Source organism: Rhopilema esculentum, chromosome 17, assembly GCF_057945365.1.
Source record: "Rhopilema esculentum isolate cy_ngs chromosome 17, ASM5794536v1, whole genome shotgun sequence".
Classification (NCBI taxonomy): Eukaryota; Metazoa; Cnidaria; class Scyphozoa; order Rhizostomeae; family Rhizostomatidae; genus Rhopilema; species Rhopilema esculentum.
Window position 1 is genome coordinate 5,014,436 of NC_142831.1, and position 19,184 is coordinate 5,033,619.

At 36.1% G+C, this 19,184-nt stretch overlaps 1 protein-coding gene across 1 annotated transcript in view; it reads left to right on the top strand.

Annotated features, from left to right (window-relative positions):
* The first annotated feature begins 320 nt into the window (after positions 1-320).
* The window catches only part of LOC135696630 (bifunctional 3'-5' exonuclease/ATP-dependent helicase WRN), a 36,989-nt gene continuing 18,125 nt past the window's right edge, over positions 321-19,184 (top strand). Inside the window, exons 1-18 of the mRNA XM_065216093.2 lie at positions 321-979; positions 2,124-2,207; positions 2,749-2,806; positions 3,286-3,364; positions 5,549-5,616; positions 6,344-6,452; positions 6,905-7,062; positions 7,511-7,617; positions 9,102-9,298; positions 10,526-10,608; positions 12,377-12,468; positions 13,180-13,307; positions 13,565-13,618; positions 15,250-15,351; positions 15,696-15,770; positions 16,410-16,506; positions 16,842-16,898; positions 17,430-17,485. Coding sequence (XP_065072165.2) covers positions 482-979; positions 2,124-2,207; positions 2,749-2,806; positions 3,286-3,364; positions 5,549-5,616; positions 6,344-6,452; positions 6,905-7,062; positions 7,511-7,617; positions 9,102-9,298; positions 10,526-10,608; positions 12,377-12,468; positions 13,180-13,307; positions 13,565-13,618; positions 15,250-15,351; positions 15,696-15,770; positions 16,410-16,506; positions 16,842-16,898; positions 17,430-17,485 — 2,102 coding nt within the window. The 5' untranslated portion in view covers positions 321-481. The remainder of the gene's footprint in view (positions 980-2,123; positions 2,208-2,748; positions 2,807-3,285; positions 3,365-5,548; positions 5,617-6,343; positions 6,453-6,904; positions 7,063-7,510; positions 7,618-9,101; positions 9,299-10,525; positions 10,609-12,376; positions 12,469-13,179; positions 13,308-13,564; positions 13,619-15,249; positions 15,352-15,695; positions 15,771-16,409; positions 16,507-16,841; positions 16,899-17,429; positions 17,486-19,184) is intronic.

Consider the following 19,184-nt stretch of genomic DNA (forward strand, 5'->3'; position numbering starts at 1 on the left):
CGTTGTGGGCTTATATATTTTTGACATTTTTGGATGGGGTCTTATTCGAGGGGGGGGGGGGGGCCTTATAAAATTATTGTAGACATTAGGAAGACATTATTAAAAGACCTCGTTTATTTTAGTAAGAATTTCAAAAGTATGAATTTGTTGTGGTAATTCAATAAAACACCATAGGCAATAGGCAACCTCAGATGGCAAAAATCATCCAATTGATGGGTCCAATTCGAGAATTTACGGTAGCAATGGGGGCTTATTCGAGAGTGGGGCTTATTGACAATTTGTAGTTCTAAGGTGGGGGCTTATTCGAGAGGGGGGGGCTTTTTCGCGGTTAGGAGGGGGGTTCGATTCGAAGATTTACGATATTGCTAGAAAATTTCCAATCGACTGTACACAAAACGGAGAGGAGGCAGGCACAAAATGTTCCAGTTAGGGACAACATTTGCCAAATAATGACATAGAGTGCTACAGTTGTACAAGAGAAATGACAGATATAAAGAAAGAAAGTATATTCTTTACTGTTTCTGAATTAAGAGAGGTTTTGCAACAAAGTTTGAAATGCATACAACGCTTGTTGTCCCTGGAAGACGCCCGGTTAGGCCACCACGTGGAGAAGTTAGGCCAGTATATACAACTAGCAAAGGAAGGCAGAAACTCGTTCAAGAATATATTTTCAATTTTGTCAGCCAAAAATGAACCGTCAGATACATGCTTAGAGAAATACCAATTTGAAGATTCACCTAGCCATGCTTCCTTTGCAAATGGTCGAACGACTACCGACGATCTCGAGGAACTAGAATCGGAACTGTCATCATTGGATAAGCTCCAGTTTCAGCCTAGTTGGGATTTTGGTATTCCCCCAAATCGATTAGAACTAAAATCTGCTAAAAACTTCAACGAAGCATCTGATTCAGCCCAAAGCTCTTGTCCGAAGACTACTGTGGAGTCTAAACAACTACAAGATGAAAATCGACAGCAAATGGTAAGGAAATTATGTTTAGTTCTGCCAGATCAACAATAGCAAAAAGAGATAGAAGGAAAAACGAATAAATATGAAGAAAGAAATATGAATAAAATTACTTTTTTGCTAGTATTTGCTTTGTTGTATACAACATGATTCCTACTCAAAATTCTAGCTTTGAACTGTCCTGTTCTATACACCAAAGCACTTAGTGTTTACTATAATTGCTTAATATCTGATAAACTTCAAGTACAAGTCAGTTTGTATGGAATATTTAAGAAATTCACTTTATTTTTATTGACAGTATTGATCAGATCAACACAAAATGCAGGAAACAGTATTCTTGCATGATCAGGCTTGCTATTTCAGTTCAGTGGCAATAAAAATTTATTCAGCATACCAGAGAACTTGAACAATGCTTCAGCACACCCGCATTTGGCTTCTTTTTTAATAATGCAACACAATTCACAGGCAATCCATTCACATGCGAAATGCCTTCACCAATTGAAAACCATCCAGGCAGAAGGCCTCCTCTGAAACATAATCTGGAGGTTTAGTTAGTTTGGAAGTTTAAAGAGCTATCTGGTTTTTTCAAATCCAACAAAACTTTGTATTTCATGGACTTTGTGTCACTGAGGTCTTGTCTTGGGCTTAGATAAAGCTATCACTTATTATCTTTTTTGTGCATATACACTCCAAAAGTTGAGTTCATTCCTTGCTTAAGACAGAGCTATGTGAATGCCACACAAAAAGTCTAAGATGTATAAATTTAATCAACTGCAGGGTTGTAAATTGATGATATAAAGGTTCTGAAGCAGGAATAGCTTCAACTTTCTAATTGCTTGCTTTAGCATAATCAAATACCATCAATAACAAAATTTGGTTTTTCCCATTTAGTTTTTAGATAGCATAAACAAGCTAGGTGCTCGATCAATAAAGCAACCTAGAACTTTCTGGGTGCATGTGGAGGCGCTTGATTGACCTTGATTGCCTCACCTTGCAAGGCCTGATGTTTAGATTGTTTTTGGGTATTAAGAACAATGTAATTCAAGATTGACAAAGTACTGTCAGGGACACTACTTTGTGATTTTGAACTGACTTATATAATTCACTGAAGTATTAATTAAACTCGAGGGGATTCTTTTATGCTTAATTTAATGCACAGGTTATTGAGGCTGAAGATTTTTTCTCTGATGACATTGATGGCTTTGAATCTGGAGACGAGGATCTTATGTCTGAACTTGAAAAGGTATAGCTGTGTTCCACTTCATGTAAATTGAGCTCCTTGTTGAAATTTTTGTTTCATTGTTCATTTTAAAAGTGTTTGGCAAGATGTATGAAACTTTGCAGTCAGTCCTTTAGGAAAAAGTTTAACCGAGAAGGCTTGGAGCTAGGTAGTCCAATGGTTAATGTTTTTCAGCTCTCTTAATAGATAAACACCTTGTTTGTCAATTTATTTGTACATCAGTGGATTATTTTGGTCCTCTTATGAGAATAATATTTTCTAGGCCACATCTAGCTGTATAGCAGGCCAGGTGTAGCCTGGAGTTTGACACCCTCCAATTTATGAAAAGCATTCCATATTTTGATACATTGATAGAAGTTTGTATTGTATGTATCCCAGTGTTGTCTTGGTCACTTCTCTGTTAACAGCAATTGGTAGCCTTGTGGCCATTAAACAAAACATTAATCTTTCTTTGGTAAGAAATTAATACTTACTTATCTTACAAACAGGCTTTTTAATAGTTTGACCAATTGCACTTTCTACCAGCTTATATTTTACGTTGAAGATTGAGGAATCTTTCACAGCATCAAACACACCATCCAAAAAACACGAGGGCGAGATAGGTATACAGTTGCTATACAGCATTCATGATTTTATAATTAGGGTCTGCTAGTTCCAAAAAGTTATTCTATATATCAATCAGATTTTACAAACTCACCTGCTCATTTTTTCAACTAGATTAATAACAAAGAGATTCAATGAGACATGTAAAAGTGTTCTCTTCCTTTTAAAGTAATATGTTTGGTTTGAGACTTATTTTAATTGCTTTCATTGAATACAGTAGCAGATTACCACTTTTCCAGGTTTGAAGTTATAGTGTAACTGAATTGAAAAAAAACAATTTGTGCTGATAATGATAGCTGCATATAATTATTATGATATGCCTATTTATGATGTGTGTATTGCCTGTCATATTTCTATCTTAGTTGGTACACCTCTGCATCAATTTTAATTGTATTTTCCTTTTCAATTAATTGTCTGTTTTTAATTGTATTAAGATTCTTCCTTAATTGACTAAAGTAGTTTCTGCCCTTTTTTCCAGGCAATTTTGAATGCCCTCCACCAGAGAAAGAGCACACAGATATTCTAAAACATTACTTTGGTTTTGGTAGATTTAGGCCGTAAGTTATCATTTTTTTATTATGCTTTCTGGCAAGTAGTATACCATTTTTACTCTTGATAATATTGCATCATTTCTGCATTTGAAATAGGTTTTCTGGGTCATTTTATGGCATTTGATATTATGAAGAGAACCATCTCTTCATTTTCGATTTTTTTTAAATGTATGAAATAAATCAATGTTTCAAATGTGACTAATCAGTTCAAACAGAAATATCACAAAGCCTTGGATGAGCATTTAAGCTGTCACCTATTTTTTCAAGGGGGGGGGGGGGTGCTCATTCTAGAGAATTCCTTCTTAAGTGGTGCAAACAGAGGAACAATATGGATACATTTTTAATAGTGCCAGTCACAAAAGTAGCATACCTGTTGCTTTTGGAGTTTTTTTGGCCACAGCCAAAGCATCCCTTGTTGGAAATACAGGTTTCAGTGTTATCCTGCCCTAAACATTTTCAAATTATGGGCAGGGTGAATGTTAATATGTTTCATTTAAGTTAGGAGGGGGGGGGGCTTATCCTTGGCATGTTCTTTTTAAGATTTACAGTATTCCAGATACAAGATTCTGGAGAATGCCACAATCTGTGAGGAGAGGGATGAACTATTATCCAAAAAAGACATTCAAAAAGACCAAATTGCAATTGAACTTCGGTTGATTTTGCTCATCAAATAACAAATTTTGCTGTTAAAATGTTGTCACACCCACTTCCACACCTAATTTCCCCAGCCCCCTTTCCCCTGCTTCCATGGTCCCTGAACTGAGGGCATGGGCATCGACCGGCTCAGACACAAGTTGGGTAGTGTGGGGCCAAGAGAAAATTTAACACTCCCAGAAAACTCATTTTTTTGTAAAAAAATGAGGGGGCATGGGCATGGCCCCCTCGCCGCCTTCGTCGGAGGCCCTTGAGGGAAAATGTGAACTAGTGGCAATGCCAGGGCGGGACTCGCTCACATTTCCTTTCGCCCCCCGTTCTACTACAGCCACACAACGGTGTTTGCTCACGCGTGATTTCACGTGGCTCTTTATGCTTTTGAGATTTTCTCCATTGTTTGCTTTCTATATTGGTTTACAAATAGTCTATTGAATCGGTGTAGTGAATAACAAAAGTTTTAAACAAAGCCTTTTATATTTCACAATGACTCACTATAAATAATCGATTCGTCATCGCTTTGTTATGCAACTAGCAACCGATTCAATGTTGCACCATTACATGAAACTACCAGGCTAGTTGCATAGTAATTTTGCAATTTTTCACATTAACATTGATATCGAGTTGCATTTCCAGTGTTGAATCCATGTAGCTTACGCCGGATATATTCGGCGTGGACTAACGACTTCTGTTGCTGTATATCCGCCGTGAACTTTACATGGATTCCACCCTGTCTGGATTTCAACCAATAGCGATAGGAATAGAAACAATTTCTAAATGCGAAATGCCAGTAATATTTCTATCAGTAAAATCATTTGCTTTTGGTGTGATCGCTGTAGTTTCATGTGACATCAGTATCCATTGTTGACAACTTGTTATTAGGCCCTATTGCGGAAAGCTGTTTTGAAAACCAGTACGTGGTGTGCTCACGTGATCAGTTTCAGGCGCATCAAAAGCATAAAAGCATGAAAATCATGAGTCAGCGCATTTGGGTATACCCATTTATCATGACTCAATGCCTTTAATATTCAATTGCATTAAGCCCCTCTTTATGAATAATAAGCCTCCATTTAGCATTGAGTCTTGAATGAGTCTTGAATAAGCTCCCTCTCTCGAATAAAAAACCTCCTTTAATGCCCCATATCGAAAAATGCAGCTGTGAATAGGGCCGCCGAGAGTTTTTAGAGGCCCTGAGGCAAAACAGACCGACGAGGCAGCCTGTGAGCGGAACGAGCAGAAAATTTCAGCGACCACGCCTTTCAGATTAGCTTGAAATGTATTTAGAACCTTTCCTACAGTCATTTTCCTGCAAACTTTTAAAATGTTTAACTTTTTTCGACCTACATTTGTTACTTCTTATTTATTCCCTTACTTTACTAGGCCCCCTAGACCTCGAGGCCCTGGGGCAGTTTACCCCCGTACCCCCGTGCCCCCTAGCTCCTCTTCTCGGCGGCCCTGGCTGCGAATTGAGGGGATACAACTACGGATAACCATCCTCTCGCCGGTGACTTGAACTTGTTTGCTGCCTGTTTTTTTTAGTGCGCAATGGGGTGTTATACGATCTGTACTTGTGGAAAGAAGAGATCATTGTGTCATAATGGCTACTGGTAAATGTTATTGTCGGTCAAATTTACATTTCAGCTTTCCCTATTTTTCTCATCTACACCGTTTTCAGACCCCAAACTCGAGGGTGCTCTTAATAACGATACATTTTGCCCATCCAGTTTGTCATGTGTTTTTTTATGTCACATGGGATTTTTCACGTGGGGTTTACAGTATTAACAAATAAAATACACTTTTTGTCAGATGATTTTCCCAAGTTTTGAGAATGTATTCTGCCAGGGCTCGTGATCAACAGTATACAACTCAAATATACCCGCCCACATTATCCCTGTATATAATCTCTTTAGGTAACTGAGACACATGATGACTATTTTTTATACATTTCATAGGTAATGTCTCAATATAGCACTAAGTTGCACTAAGCAAGCTATAAATATACCAAGTTTTGTTTCTCTCCGTTAACTGAGAATTGAGCTATTAACAGGGGCTCTTTATCATGGAAAGGACATTTTTTCAGGCCCTGAAAGTACCACTTGCGTCCCAAGCTCAACAGTCTTTCACGTCCTCACCTACCAACCGCGGGGGGGGGGGGGTGTTGTTTGGGACAAAATTCGGATATTTGGACTAAGTAAGTCAAAATAGAAAAATATTTTCAGACAGGTTATAAAGAAAATTCACTGCACTGTAAATCATTTCTACTCAAAAAGCTCAATAAACCTGTCATTTATATTTTGGATATGATGTTATTTTTATAATAATCTTTCTTGTTAGGTTCTGGCAAAAGTTTATGCTACCAGTATCCGTCTCTGTACACTTCTGGCCTTACTTTAGTGATTTCCCCTTTGATCTCTCTCATGGAGGATCAAGTTCATGCCTTGAGGTAATCTGTTTATGTTATGTTCTGTTTTTCTATGATATGATATGATATGATATGATATGATGTGATATGATATGATATGATATGATATGATATGATATGATATGATATGATATGATATGATATGATATGACATGTTATGATATGATATGATATGATATGATATGATATGATATGATATGATTGATATGATATGATATGATATGATATGATATGATATGATATGATATGATATGATATGATATGATATGATATGATATGATATGATATGATATGATATGATATGATATGATATGATTGATATGATATGATATGATATGATATGATATGATATGATATGATATGATATGATATGATATGATATGATATGATATGATATGATATGATATGCTATATATTTTATATTTCATCTTAATATTTAATTCTATCTTGTATTGTATCTTTGTCATTTGCAGTATGGCTAGTGTACCCGCTTGTTATCTTGGCTCTGCTCAGGCTGATTCAAGATCAGTGCTTGATGGAATCTACAATCAGCAATACCGCCTTGTTTATGTTACTCCGGAATACGTGACAAGCTCTTCTGGTTTTTTAAAAAGCCTTGACTCTAAAGTAGGTGAGTCAAACAGTCTAAAGTTTACCAGCTAGTGGTCATCCGTGACGCCTTACATGAAGTCGAAGGACATGTAGCGCGGAGTTCGTGCCAATGCATTTTCATTGAAGCCTTTCTCGCCAACCCAAGCAAAATATTTTGGTGGTAAATCTCAATCTATTATGAAGGTTACCTTGCTTCTGTTCAACCTATCATGCAATTTTATACCTTTAGTGAATAATTTTTTTCACAACTTGTTTCGGAATCCATTTGTGTAAGGATGTTCTTGGGAGTGGGGTTATCTAGCTATACAGATGACGTAATTGTTTGGGATCAGGTCCCTTTTGAACAAAAATCTTGTGGATTTCCTTTTAGTTTTTCAGCCTTTTCAACAAGACTCCATAGAACCTCCTAATATTACCAATCTCTAGAACCCAAAATTTCACAACGTTATGATTCTCTTTTTATACAGGCCTAACCCTTGTAGCTATTGACGAGGCACATTGTGTATCCCAGTGGGGTCATGATTTCAGAAAGTCATATCGAGAGCTGCGCATTATAAAAGAGCAAGTACCAAATGTAGGTCTACAGATTCTTCAGTATTGCTGCATTGTCTTTCTGTCTCTACCGATGTTTTATGTCCCGAAAATACAGGGATACAAGGATGACTTACAGCAGATGGGGATTTGATCGAACCACTTTTTCCCCAACAAAACATTGAACAAGTTGCGCCTCTAGCTCTGTCTTGTAAGAGGGCGGAAGGGTGTGAGTTGTATTTCTCCTCAAAAGAACCCTGTTTGTCCTGCAACCCCCTGGTGGCGATTGGAACAGCCTTGTTAGCTGCCCTATGTCATGACATTGATTGTCAATCAATATAAAGTGCATTAAAACTGGCGGGTCGTTACAGGATACGGTTTTTGTAATACATCATGATGCGCGCTTATTCGAGTGGGATATTTTCTGAGATGGGAGGCAATGCAAGGGAGCACTAAATCAGGCCACGGCACCATTTGACATGAACTACCATTGTTTCGCTCAGTTCTCAGTCCCTTGAAGCCTTACAGCATTACACCCTTGCACATTTACACAAGGCGTCGTTTAGAGGTAATTGACAAAGTGGCTAAAGCCATCTGTCAATCAATATCAGCCAATCGATGGGCGTGTGAGTGGAATTACACACACTGATTGGTCAATTTTTAATTGAAAGATGGCTTAAGCCCCCAAAGTTTCTGACAATTGCCTTTAATAAGATGCCAAACCTTAAATAAATGAGATTCGTCGAGATTTTAATCGGGTTTGGAGTGTAATTTGACGATATTTGTTTGAAATTTTTTCAGTGCCTTGCAGTATTGGCATGGTCTATTATTATTGTTAATCGAGTTTTGCAAACTAGTCATGTCCTAACTAGAAATTTATGGCTTCGACCGTATTATTAACTTTCGGCTCTTATATAGCCCTGAAATGGAGACCAAAATAAAGTTCAATAGAGTGACGTCACGAATGTCGAAGAGTTCTTTATTTTTTATCGAATAACTCCAAAGAACATTGTAAATGTGCCAAAATGGGTAAAATATGTTGCACGTTTGCCGAGATATAGCAAGTGAAAGATGTCAGTTGATGGATTACAGTTGTTTTGTTTTCGTTCATAGTTCTTAGAACCAAGATCACATGACAATTAGTTGTTTGAATGGAAAAAAGCTGGTTCTCTTGTGATCATATAGATCCGCAAATTTGTAACATGTTTATTTATGATCACATGGAGAGTTATTTCATAATGTTCCTCCAGGTTATTTTTTCAAAATTTTCCTATTTAAAAAAGGATTTATATGACGTCATTGCAAGACTGTCGAATAGGCAAAACTGTCGTCAGGGGTCGGGAACACAGGCTAGACTGTCGTTAAAGTGTATAAATAAGACTCCGGTTATAGTCACACCAAATGTTGCTTAAAGATTTGTGACAGTAAACTGTAGTGTGACTTTAAGCGGATTCGACTGTATATCAAAGTCTATGGCATATTTTTGATGCTACACTGGAAAAATGCAGCATTGTGTTTTTCTGCTAGGTTCCTGTAATGGCCCTTACAGCAACAGCAACACCTATCGTAAAAATGGACATTTGTTCAGCATTGAAATTGAAATCACCAGTTATTACTTCAACGGGATTTGATAGACCAAACCTCTTTTTGGAAGTGAGGCGGAAGTCAGGGTCGGTGATAGAAGATATCGGTAAATTGATGTCAAAAACAAATGAAAATGGAAGGTGAAAACCTATATTTATTGAATTTTAGTTCATTTGATTACTTTCTTATTTTAGGCATGCTGCTTACTTTTTTTAGGAAGGCTGCTTAATTTTTTTGGTGCAACGAGGGATAATTTGTTTTTAAATTTGAAATTTCTAGTAATGAAAAAGTTTATGCTGAACCTACCCCTGTTTGCTCAAGTTAACTTTTGTTTTGATTTTACTCGTTTCCTACAGTAAGTTTATTATTCAAAAATGGAATTCGATAAAAACACAACCCCCTGGATGGTTGTTTAGATTTTCATTGGTTTTTTAGCAAATTGAATTGTTATCATAATATTCAGTTAACTGTACTAAATTTATTTTGAAATGAATCAGCCTTTGCCTTGAAAGGTCATTTATCTACTGGTTTCCGTTATTTTTTGTTTCCTGGTATTCGATAGCCGGCTGTTTGGAATAACATTTAAATATTTTTAATCGGAAATGTTTCACTGCAATTGCCAGGTCAAAATAACATAATTCACTGTTTTCATGATAGCAAGATATGATAGATAGGGCTAAATATCAGAAACTGTCTTTTCCTGAAAACTTCAAGGACATTTATGATTCAAGGACTTTGGGTGTTTCTAGGTGCAACTTCCTCGAACACATTCCACATATTTTTATGACAAAGCCCCCTTTACATAGATGAAACAAGGATTGTATTTTATTGTAATCAATCAACAGATAAATTCATTGTACCAATCAGGGGCAAGTGTACATAAAGAATTTCCTCGGCTAAATACTCACCTTTTGAAAGGGGCCAACCCTTTCCAATTTTAGCAAAAAGAGCTTAATGCATCTCTGATTCAGAGCTAGGAATTTCTCGACGGCATAAAAGTAACCGTGGAAGTAATTATGACTCATATGGGAACAAGCCAAAATATGAAATTTGAACTGTAATGAAATTTGAAATGTTTGATAACAGGAATGGTAACCATACCGAGACTGTTGTGTTACCATAGCTACCCTTTTGTTTGCATACAACCGTACCAAAAGCGCCGAACCATAAAAGAATTTGGAAAATTTCTGTGAATTCCCAACCCTTTTAATATGATTGCAGTCAATATGATTTTTCAACCCGCGTTGCTTGTCAAGGGATTTCCTTGTTAATAGTCTCATATCTTCATACCGACTACCAAATCCTAGCAACTAAAGTGTCTCTCAAAATTTTTCACGAGTTTTTCAATTGTTTCTTTTTCCATTTAGGCTTACATACTCCTTCGAAGGGCCAGCAATCATCTACTGCCCGACCAGAAAAGCTGTCGAGTCTGTTACTTCAACTCTTCAAGGTAAAAAGTAACAAAATCCTTTTTGTCAAAGTGACATCTACCCTGAAAGGCGTACAGTATTTCTTAAGCAATATCTAAAAGATTAAAACCAATTCATTGAAAGCTGATCTGAATCAATGTAAACTTGGGGTTTCCCGTTTGGTTCAAGTGTTCTAAACACGACAGGCAGTACAAAAAGTTCCCAATTCATGGCATGCCAGGTTTTTCTTGCGATGAAATCAATTTAACATATTTTAAATTGTTCATCAGTACTGTTCGAGTATCCGTCATATCACATGTCTAGAAATTACGTTAATTACTTGGTTTCCAACACCATTTTTGCGGTTCCTGCATCTCGCCAAGCTTTATCCCCTCGGATATGAAGTGAAAAAAGCGTGTGGAATTTCCTAGTACGTAAATTGGAATGAAATTGATATGTTTTTGCCAGGACTGCAGATAACTATTTGGCCTGGGTATGTGGACGGGGGCAAACGAATTGCAAGGAACAGATGTGGTTATAGATACACTGGTGAAATCGTAAAAAGAAACATTGCCATTAGAAAATGCAATGTTTTAGGAGGCAATCCCCCCCCCTCCTGGTCATCCTCGCCTCTCTATCCCTAATACTTACCCACGATAATTTCCATGTTATGAAATGTATCTATTTATTTATAATCTATGATGTTACGCATGAGTGCAACTCTTAATATTGACTGAAGAACAGCAAAATTTGTTATTGCTTGGTTGGTAAAAATAGGGCTGCAGTATGGTACTATCTTATCGTATCTGTGAAGAAAAAGAGAAATATTTGTACAAATAGGAAACAAATGGAAAAGGAAATTAAACATTTTAGGAAGTTAAATTATTCAATGCTTGTTAGGTTTTACAATCCTCGGGAAAGTACCTTTATTTTTAAGCAATTATCTAAGAAATATTTGGGAAATTTTTCTAAGCCATCTTTGAAATATTAGAATGATTTGTTATTTCGTTTCATTTATTTCATTTTCGTTTTATTCGTTTCACATTAAGGTTTAATACTTCTAAAATCATGTGATGATAGCATCGTTTTCAAATTGGTAATCGTGGTTAGAAGAATCTTTTTTAATGGGAAAGTTACATGGGAATCAATTAGGAATATCCCTCCACATTCTTTTTTAAAGTGCTGTTTTAAGAGCTGAAATCATAAACGGAATCCTAACGCTGCCAAAAGGTACGCTATTTAGCGTTTATAAAAGACGAAAAATTTTAATGGTTTTAAACTTGAAAACTTGCTTTGGAATAAACAAACAAATGGCTAAAGTTTGTCTTGAAATGCTTGCTCTTTTCGCAGCCATTTGTATTAGATCATGGACTGAAAATGGGGTAGGAGATAAGGGGCGATGTTGCTTGTAACTAGAAAAAGTATTTGGCAGAAAGTTCTTGGATCTAGCATCATTTTCTTGACAGTATGAAACGTTTGTTGATCTGGCACCTTTCACTTGATGCATGGAATGATTGTCTTCAAAGTTTGGCTTCTTCTTAATTTTTTTAGTACAATGGAGACCCTGTTTGGTTATTGTTATACCAGTTCCAAGACAACAAGTGCGATTGCATCGGAACCCTCTATCAACGTGGTAGTTATTTGTGAAAAATCTTATTACTCCAACTTCCAAAAGGGTGTAAAATTTTTCGAATTATCAAAGTTTGATTTTCAAATGTTCTTCTAATTACGAAAAATTAAAACCCTCAGGACGGGGTAGGTTTTACACGGAGTATTGCTAGTAACAGCGTTGAACTTCTTCCCTTCAAGGTTTTGGGGTTTTGTGCCAACGTTACCACGCAGGGATATCTTTAAAAGAAAAGAAGGACACCCACCACAAGTTTTTAAGAGATGAGATCCAGGTAACTGCCTGATATGCAAAACTATGTGCTGCCTATGTTGGAATATTCTGAAGGGTACGAGATTTTTTTCTAAAAAAGGATTTTTAAGAATTTTTCAGGGATTTTTCTGGAAAACAAAAGGACTTTTGCCAATGGCATAAGATTATTGCCCCTCAGAATATTCGCTGCAGATTTGTATTTCAATTAAATTGTCTGCGTTTTTGTTACAGTATAGGAAAATGATCTTATAAGAAACAAGAAAGCATGGAAGCACGGAAACATAGCACGCTAAAGTACTGTTCTTCCGACCCTCAGAGTATAAACGATGGGAATTGACTGAAAATAAGAAGAAATTGATACCAATAGACTTACTCCATGAGCCTCTGTTTCGCTACTGCCTCACTTGACGGACGCTACAACCTCTCTATGATACCCTGCGTACCGAAAGAAGCGTGTGAGGAATCATGGCGCCTTTGATTGGTTCCAGCGTTTATGCTCTGAGGAGTGTCGGACGGAATGTACCTTAGTATGCAATGTTCCGCTTTCTCGAGCTATTTTCAAATTTGAGAAAATTTGAAATTTCTTCTAAATTTTAGAAAATTTGAAAGTGTTTTTCTTGTGAATAGGATATTGTCTTTACATAATTGTTCCATCCATCATACAATATTGTTCGATTTTTTTGTTTTGCAGTCCCATCAAACTCGATAATCTTGACTTTGTCGTTTGTTTCAGTGTATCGTTGCTACTGTGGCATTTGGAATGGGGATTGACAAAAAGGACGTGCGCATTGTCATCCACTACGGAGCACCAAAAGATATTGAATCATATTATCAAGAAATCGGTAGAGCAGGGCGTGATGGGTAAGCTATGACGCAATTTCTAACAACCGTCTCTAGTATTTTTGTCCGCGAGTGAAGATTATCAATTTTTAAATTCAAATTATTTATAAATCTGCATTTATAAATACATTTGGCTTGGAGTAAAGAATACTGAAATAGACTCAACTACAAAACCTCAATGCGAACAAGTTTTCTGCAGTGTAACTCGATATTTTGATCAATTGAGATAAATTTAAGTACAGCATTAGATTTGTATTTATAGAATTATTTCGTTTTAGATTTCCGAGCTCATGTTACGCGTTCTACTCGCCAAGTGATTTCAATATTATGAGGTATTCGTCTTTTCTATATTTATGGCTTGTTATTCTAACATTTTATAAAGCTTGGAATAATGGACCTTAGCCTAGAACAGGCCTTTTTTAATGAAATTGCAGATTAATCCAAGGCTCGCATCAACAGTGGCTGAAGTGTGGCGTGAAATGAAAGAGGCGATATTGCGTTCTGATATGTATGAAATTCAAATTACTTTATAGTCCTCGTAAACAACCGTCAGAGCGTCCAAAGGCCAAGAAAATCATATCTTATCATATATTCACGAATATGGAAGATTCATCTCGAAACATATCAAGGTGGGATGGTCATATCCCAGAATTCCTTGCTAGCATTCACAGAGAACGTCATTGGTTTCATAACATTTTATATACTACTATGAAGTTAGAGTCTGATATGTAGGTTGGTGTCGTTAAGAACTAATTTGGGTGTTAGAAATCACGATCCCATGCTTGCAGATGATCCCAATACTACATAGTCCCATTTTGCGGACGGTTTACTGAATGATTCTATGCTCATTTCATTAACATTTCTATCATTAATATTTTGGTCAAAATTTGATTTTTTGATTCTCGATCTTTACAGCTTGATCTTTACTGCTCGATCTTTGATTTTCACTGCGCATGTTGTTTTTAATATTGAGTTCGTTTTTATAACCCAGGACATGTGACCCGACATCTCTCCGCTTGATTTTAACCAAATATTGTTTTTGTAAATAATCCCTGTTTTTTTAAACAGATTCACATATCATGTGCGGTTGTTTCAAAATCATGAATTTATTTTGAAAATGATTTCCATCTGACGATCGTAAAATTGAACTTCTATGTTATTTCGTAATTATTTTGATAGATCGTAGACCTTTATGTAATTTGATGGTTGCACTTTTTCACAGTAATGCTTTGAATTCTGTCAAGGTTCTCTGTCAAAGAACTCTTTCATAAATAAATCGTTTTGTTTAAAATTGTCCATGTCACAACGAGAGACATGATCATGTAAAAACAGAAACAGCTTGCTTCCAGCCTTTCAAAATCGAGATATGCTTGAGTAATGGTTCATATTCGAAAATGGTCAGCATTCTATAAATCGGTTTCTTATAAGTATACTATCAAATTTAATAAAGATAAAAAACCACAATTTCATGTGAACGTTTTACTTTCGTCTTCATCATTAATCAATTTTATAATCAGAAGTTTCGTCTTCATCATGAGTTATAATTTTAAATCCTACGTGAAATTGCTTTAAATATATAAAGTGCACGAGAAGAAGAAGGCAGATACTCTCTTTGAAGAAATAGGCATCGATTTGATTTTTTGCGCTCTTTTCATTTCAGTGCAGTGCTAACATGTTTCGACCGTTACATGGTCGTCTTCAGAACAACTATATTTATATATATTTATAAGTGGTTCGTTATCCTATAATCTATTGTACTCTAATAGACGTTTTGAGTGACAGCATTCCATCCTGTCCACCTCAAACTGCATCTGAATATGTTATAAGCTTTGCTTCTCATCTCGATTGAGTTGTTTTAATGTTCGTACAAATATAGAGATTTCGCACGAGAAAGAGCTTCTTTTTTTCTATATTAAGAGTTCCTATATTTTCGGTTCACCCTTCAAACCTGTTTTATTTGTAGGAGTCTTATTCGTGATATCAAAGACGAAAAATTCAGATCGTACAAAGAAAGTATGGTCTCAAAGATGATAAAGTACCTTGAGAACAGCAATTGCAGAAGACGGTAACATCTCAAGAATCTTTACTTTAGCTTCGAGCTGTCTTTTGAAATAATTCTTTCGCCCTGGCTTTGTTGTGGAAACACTTTATTGAAAAAGATATCGATTTTCTGTCATTTAGGCCAAGTTACGTAATATTGTGATCTACCCTCTCCAGACAGCATTGTAATTGTGTATTTACCTGATTATGAATTGAACATGGAAAAACCCTCGTAAGATTCATTCTTAACATTAATAATCCCTTTTAAATTTAATCATAGTTTTAGAACTATCATAAGCTTTTCAATTTTTTACATATTTTTACATTTTACAAGATTTTTACATTGTAAGTAAATTTTCATTTTTTTAGAGCTATTTTGTCGCATTTTGAAGCTTCTGATGATGTCGGTGGCCAAGAAGAATGTTGTGATGTCTGTCGTGGGAGGTTGGTTATTTTATTTCTCTTCATCGCCTATAACCAGTCACATCTTGAGCACTTCATTTTTATCAAGAAATTCAATGTTTAGACTATTGAAAATAGATTCTGGAAGAATGGACGCTGTTCCAGTTTCTGCTTCGAATCCTTGATGAAAGTATTTAAGCTAAAAATGCGGTAGCAACAGAATCCTGAAAGATGGGGAATGATTAGAGAAGGGGGTGGGGGGTGTCACTATATTTTCAATATTTTCCAAACAGTGCCAAATTATGTCCACATAACTAGTGAACATTATTATTAATTGGAACTATTTGCTTTTTATACACTATTCATCCCATTTTACCTTACTGATAGTGAGAATGTAGCTGCTAGATAAATTTTTGTTTCTGAAAGTTCTCTGAAAGTACCTTATCAAATTCTTGGTTTCCCAAGCTCTCCTTGGTGGAGATATTAACTCAAAGCTGATAATAAGAGCGTCTAACCACAGCTTTTATTATAGATTCAGTATCGTTATGCTCTGTTATTTGATTGGACATTTTCTTTCTTACAACATCAATTCCCAGGTCCACAATAAGATCGCAGGTCCTCTCCCTCTACATTTGTCAGTATTTTTCAAGAGTTTTAACCTAAAGCTGAAAATATTTATAGAATCCAGAGATCATCGTTAATACCATCAAGTGCTCCTCAGATTGGACAGAAGTACGATTTTGGAAAGGAAGTCTTGATCTTAATGCAAGCAATCATGGTATGGATTTGTGTGTCGTATTTATTTGTAAACAGTTGCCTATTGATCGCACAGGCCGGTCGCTATAAGGGGGCGTGTTAATCCACATTTGTTTATTTAAATATCTCTTGTCTTCTAGGCCTATTTTCTGTCCTCTTTTGGGAGACAATGTAAGGGAGCATGCCCCTCAAATTTTTAATACCCTAGGGACCCTCAGATAACCAAGCTATTTCTAGATACCTATACAGAAATCCTTTTCGTGCACGCCTAGAGATAAAGTATATATACCGAAATAGGCCGTCTTTCTTCAACTTTTATGACCACATTCTATCGAACACTCTCTAAACTATTTTCAGACGATGGGAAATGGGAACTATGGTGTCAATACACCAATTCTACTTTTACGAGGATCGGTAAGTTGCCATTTGCCTGTATTTTACGAAAATGCCTGTTACTATTTTCTTTAATTCAAAGAACTGGTCTGTATCAGCATGACTTATATAATGAGAAGTCCACGAAGAGAATGCTATTAAAGGTGAGGAAATTGTAAGGTATTAAGAGGCATTGTGCATACATTTGATGCTTTTAGGCAATCTTTAGAATGTATGGTAAGGTTCTTTAAGGCACTTAATTTGGATGTTTTCAAGGAAAGTTCAAAGTGACACCATTTTGTAAAACGGGAAAATTTAGAAAAGATTTTAAGGTATTAAGCAACAAAAGGGGTAAGCAGATGTTCGTTATTGGAAGTAAATAATTTGTTTACATTTATGAATATACTTTTATTGCAATGAATTACAGCCAAATTAAAAAAAATAGCAAAATTATTCGATGAATTGTTTCAAGCATTCTGGAGTTATTGGGAGTTATCCCTTCTACGACCTCTGTTTTGAAATTGAAGTCTCCTTTGCTGCAATTTATACCATACCAATTGATTTTCTTTCTAGAAAAGTAGTGCTGTCCCATCACGCTTTCAAAACAGCAAATCTTTCGGAGCTGGCAGGTAAGAGCTTGAAACATTTTTGTTGACTCACCAGATTATTAAATCTAGAATTGTGTTTTATATCTTGAAAAATATTCCGCAACTGGAAGTCCAATGGCATGGCACAGAAGAGCTGGAGGATCTAAATTTTATATGGGCTTTGCTGGTAGAATAACGAGTCATTTGCCATTCCTAATTCAAAGAACATTTCCCTGAGATTGTTAGGGATGGGGGCTGAAGCTTCAAAGCCCTCAATTCTGATAGACCTAAGATTCAAAAGAAGTACAAGGGAAACTCTTACAACTGCCACTCTGATTGATCATATTGCAACAACTAATAAAGCTTTTATTGTAGAATCTGGTGTTTATGAGACAACTATAAGTGATCACTATTTGGTCTACTGTGTTAAAAGATTTAGAGATACTGCTAAAAAACAGCACAAAAACATTTCCACTCGGCAAATGAAAAATTTCAACGAAGAAAACTTTCTTAGTGATCTTCAACAAATTGACTGGAAAAGCATTGTTTCAAATACCGATGATATAAACCTCATCGTTGAGCAATGGACAAATATGTTCTCGTTGATTCTAGAAAAACATGCTCCTTTACGCTGCAGGAGGGTTTCAGAAAAGTTTTGCCCCTGGTTGACGAAGGATTTCAAATGTTTGTCTGCTACAAGAGACAGGTTGAAATTGGCAGCTGTGCGCTCAAAGTCCAAAATTTTCATGGATGCTTATAAACAAATGAGAAATAGGGTCAATAGATTAAACAAAGATTTAAAGCGCGAATATTTTACGAATAAGATTGCCCTTTCCCAAGGTGATCTTAAAAACACTTGGAAAACCATTAACATGGTTCTCAATAAGAAATCAAAAACGACTCAAATTCAGTCACTTGATGTTGATGGTAAGCATGTTACCGATAATAATGCTGTTCCTCAGACAATGAATGATTTCTTTTGTGATATTGGCAAATCTCTTAGTGACAAAATTCCACAGAAAGCCAACCCCCTTGTTGAAGATAAGCTGGAAGTGAACCCTGAAAATTTACAGTTTAAATTACAAGCCTTTGATGTTCCTCAGATAAAAAAGGTTTTTGGCAAATTCAAAACGTCCAAGGGTTTCGGTCCTGATGGCATTGCTAACCATTTCCTAAAGATCGCATTCTCTGTCATTGCAGAATCTCTCTGTGACATTTTTAACCTCTCAATTGCCACTGGAGTTTTTCCTGAAAATTGGAAAACTGCAAGGGTTGCCCCAATCTTTAAAAGTGGAGAAAAAAACAATCGTTCCAATTATAGACCGATTTCTGTGCTCCCATTTCTGGCAAGACTCTTTGAGAAATTGATTTACAACCAATTATATGATTATCTAGACAAAAATAAACTTCTGTATTCTGGCCAATCAGGTTTTAGAGCTCTGCATTCCACTGTAACTTGCTTGCTTTCTGGCACTAATGACTGGCACATTAATATTGAGCGTGGAAAATTTACAGGAAATATTTTCATTGATTTGAAAAAGGCTTTTGATACTGTTGATCATGCCATACTTATTCAAAAGCTATCTAAGTACGGAATTCAGGGTCTTGAGCTTCAATGGTTCAAATCATATCTTAGCAGTAGGCAGCAATTCACTAAGGTTAATGGAGTGCAATCTGACATCGGAAGCATCAACTGTGGTGTCCCACAAGGTTCTTGTTTAGGTCCACTACTCTTCCTAAT